The 3,087-nt window shown below is 63.5% G+C and overlaps 1 protein-coding gene across 2 annotated transcripts in view; it reads left to right on the top strand.

Moving 5' to 3' along the window:
• MID2 (midline 2) overlaps nt 1-1,902 on the top strand; it is an 84,390-nt gene extending 82,488 nt beyond the window's left edge. For both annotated transcript variants that reach the window (XM_009879990.1, XM_009879991.1), the window contains exon 9: nt 1,500-1,902. In XM_009879990.1, the coding sequence (XP_009878292.1) occupies nt 1,500-1,902 (403 nt within the window). The remainder of the gene's footprint in view (nt 1-1,499) is intronic.
• Nucleotides 1,903-3,087: the final 1,185 nt, after the last annotated feature.

The raw sequence follows: 3,087 nt of genomic DNA, 5'->3' as shown, positions 1-3,087 counted from the left end.
TGGCTGTTCGCCGGTCCAGGCTCTGCGGGTGGATGCTACGAGAGCGGCAGGGCGAGAGCCGAGTCTCCCTGCGCTCCGTGGGCGATGAAGGCAGCATTCCCGGGGGCTACAAGGATGGGGATGGCCTTAGCCCACTGCCCCAGCAGCCTGCCACCTTCTCCCCAGCGCCCTGGGCAGAGGTGCTTGCACAGAACCACGGCCCCAAGCGCAGCTTCTCGCTCCCCGTAGTGGCAAGGAGCATCCTTGACCCCACAGCACCGCCCCGCAGCATCTCAGCAGGCGTCCCCAGCCCAGACGTGGCCCCCAGCGCCTGCCCCTGCCTGCAAAACGCATCTGGGCAGCAGCAGAGGGGACGAGTCGGGGATGCGAGCTAGCGCAGCCTTTGTTAAAAAGCAGTTTCTGACTTCAGCAACTTGATTTGTGAGTTGTTTCTCAGGCAGTAATTATATCTGGAGCCGTTTCTTAGAAATGGATCTGTTCCAGGCGTTGCTTGGCTGATGACCGAGCGCTGCAAGACCTTCAGAGGAGGAAGTAGCTTTCGAACACACAGCCGCGCCGTGGGCTGTGCGGAGGGGCGCGTTCAGGTGCAGAACAAGCACGGCCGCGTGCAGCTAATTGACTCGGCCGTGACTCAGAGCGAGCCCGGGGCCCCGCGTCCTGGTGGGGTTCATCTCAAGGATGGTTTGACCTGAGGCGGTGTGGGATCTGTGGCTCTCAGCAGCCGTCAGTGCCACCCCTGTCCCCCCACGCCACAGCCCCGCACCGACAGCCCTTCCCTGCGCCGCCCCATCCCTGCGTTGGTGCCGCAGGCAGGGCGATGCTCTCACAGCGCTCTTCGGCTGCTTTGTGGCGTGTGACGAGGGCTCGGCCGGTCCTGGGAACCCACACGTGTCTCCGGGAGCTGCAGCCCAGGAGGAACTGGTATTTGAGCACTGCTGCAGAACGCGTCTCCTCTCCCTCCGGCAGATCCGCGGGGGACACAGCGCACACCAGCCTGGTGCGGGGAACGGATCGTCGCCCGGTTTTGCCCTTCTCCCCATCCCGCTCTCCCCAGCCGGTCGCTCTCGACCAAAGCTTGTGGGTTCTTCCAGCTGACCGGAGGGGTTTTGAGAACAGAGAGCGGCAGCCCAAAGAGACCCAGCTCCCGCCATGCCCCCAGTTCATGACCGCAAGCATCTGCGAAACTGTGCTCTTCTCCCGGGGGCCTCAGGCAGTGCCGGGGGGACGGTCCCGCGGTGGGCTGGCAGCTCTGCTCGGTGGCAGTGGAGCCAGCGGGTCAGGGGCTTTCTGTCCCCGGGGTTCGGAGGAGAGGGCCATCGCCTCTTGCCTTTCCCTCAGCCCTGTGTGGGGAGGGAGCGATGCTTTCCCCCGCCGAGCCTCCGCAAGCGGATTTTCAGCCACATAAAGCTGTTGCTGTGCTGCTTCCACAGTCAGGCGGACTTTTAAAGCACGGGGTGGTCCCGTGGCGGTCGCTAAGCGAAGCTTCTCCTCTCTCGCAGGTACGCCATCGGTGTGGCTTACAAGTCGGCCCCCAAGAACGAGTGGATCGGGAAGAACTCCTCCTCCTGGGTCTTCTCCCGCTGCAACAACAACTTCGTGGTGAGGCACAACAACAAGGAGATGCTGGTGGAGGTCCACCCGCAGATGAAGCGCCTCGGCGTCCTCCTGGATTACGACAACAACGCGCTCTCCTTCTACGACCCGGCCAACTCCCTCCACCTCCACACCTTCGAAGTCTCCTTCATCCTACCGGTGTGTCCCACCTTCACCATCTGGAACAAATCCTTGATGATCCTCTCGGGTCTGCCCGCCCCGGACTTCATAGATTACCCAGAGCAGCAGGAGTGTAACTGCAGGCCCCAGGAGTCCCCGTACGTATCAGGGATGAAAGCCTGTCACTAGCCTGCCCTAGCCCTGCCCGTGGTGGCACCAGTGATGCTGGCGGGTGCCGGCGGTCGGAGTCGGCCACCGGGAGCTTGCCGGCAGCCGTGCCGGAGAGCCGCCCTGCAGCCGTAACACTCCGGCACGTGAGCGCCTTCCCACATGCAGCGTTATTTCTTCTAAGGGGAGAGCGGAAGACCCTCTAGCCGCAGCTGAAAATAAACTCCTGTTGGCGAGCTCCGCTTGTGTGCGAGTGCGGCTTGTGCAACTCCTGGGTGGTGTGCTCCCATCTCTCCCGAAGCGGATTGTCACCTGGATGGTTTTGTCTTCCCTCGGGGGCTGGAAAGGCTGGGGCAGGTTTTCGGGTGACCTTCCGAGGCGCTGCTGCGGTCAGGGGGACGTCTCGTGCGTCCCCGCAAGGCGCAGGTGGGAACAGGAGGGATTGGCTTTCCGGAGCCCGTCGGTAGCCTGGCTCGAGAGCCAGGAGGGACCGCAGCATCGCTTTCTGGGGAGGACTCTCTGTTTGGCTGAAGTTCAGCAGCTTCTCTGGTGTGGCAGATAATTGCACGGACCCCTCGCACTTGGCGAGCGCTGGCGTCGGTTACGCGGTGGGTGGTGGTTCCGCAGTGGGTGGGCCGTGTTCCCCGTGCTCGGCGGGGGTGGCAGTCCCACAGCGGAGGGCAGCCAGCTGCGGACCCCCGCCCCACCACATCTCCTGCTTTGGGAGCCCACCGGGAGTCAGGGAGGCCCCCGCCCTTACCGAGCGAGCCGAGGGGCGTCTCGCCCCCGGCCCAGAGGTTTGGGAGATGGTCGTGCCTGAGGCAGGGCCCGGCCGGCTGTGCCCACCACGTGCGGCTCTGCATGGCCCTCCATTAGCTCCGTGTCCGGTGTCCCTGCAGAAAAGCACATCTCCCCGTGCCGAGCAGATGGTCGAGTCCTGCCCAAAGACCGTCGCTGTGCTTTATGACCCCAAATCTCAATTTATGACCCTAAATCTTGGCTCTTGGTTTGTTCTCCACCATGGTGGTGTGGGTGTGGAGCCGTCCTGTTTGCTCTGTGGCAAAGGACTGAGTCCATCCCAGGGGCTGGAGCCCCTGGTTACTGGGAGCTCGGCTGCCGCCACCAGTGCTCCCAGTAACCACAAGCACCCAGTCCCCTGGGCCAAGCCTCAGTCTCCCTGTTTGTTTAAAAGCCAGGAGGAGCTGG

Source organism: Charadrius vociferus, unplaced genomic scaffold, assembly GCF_000708025.1.
Source record: "Charadrius vociferus isolate BGI_N301 unplaced genomic scaffold, ASM70802v2 scaffold852, whole genome shotgun sequence".
Lineage (NCBI taxonomy): Eukaryota > Metazoa > Chordata > Aves > Charadriiformes > Charadriidae > Charadrius > Charadrius vociferus.
This window is presented reverse-complemented; position numbering and strand designations above follow the sequence as displayed.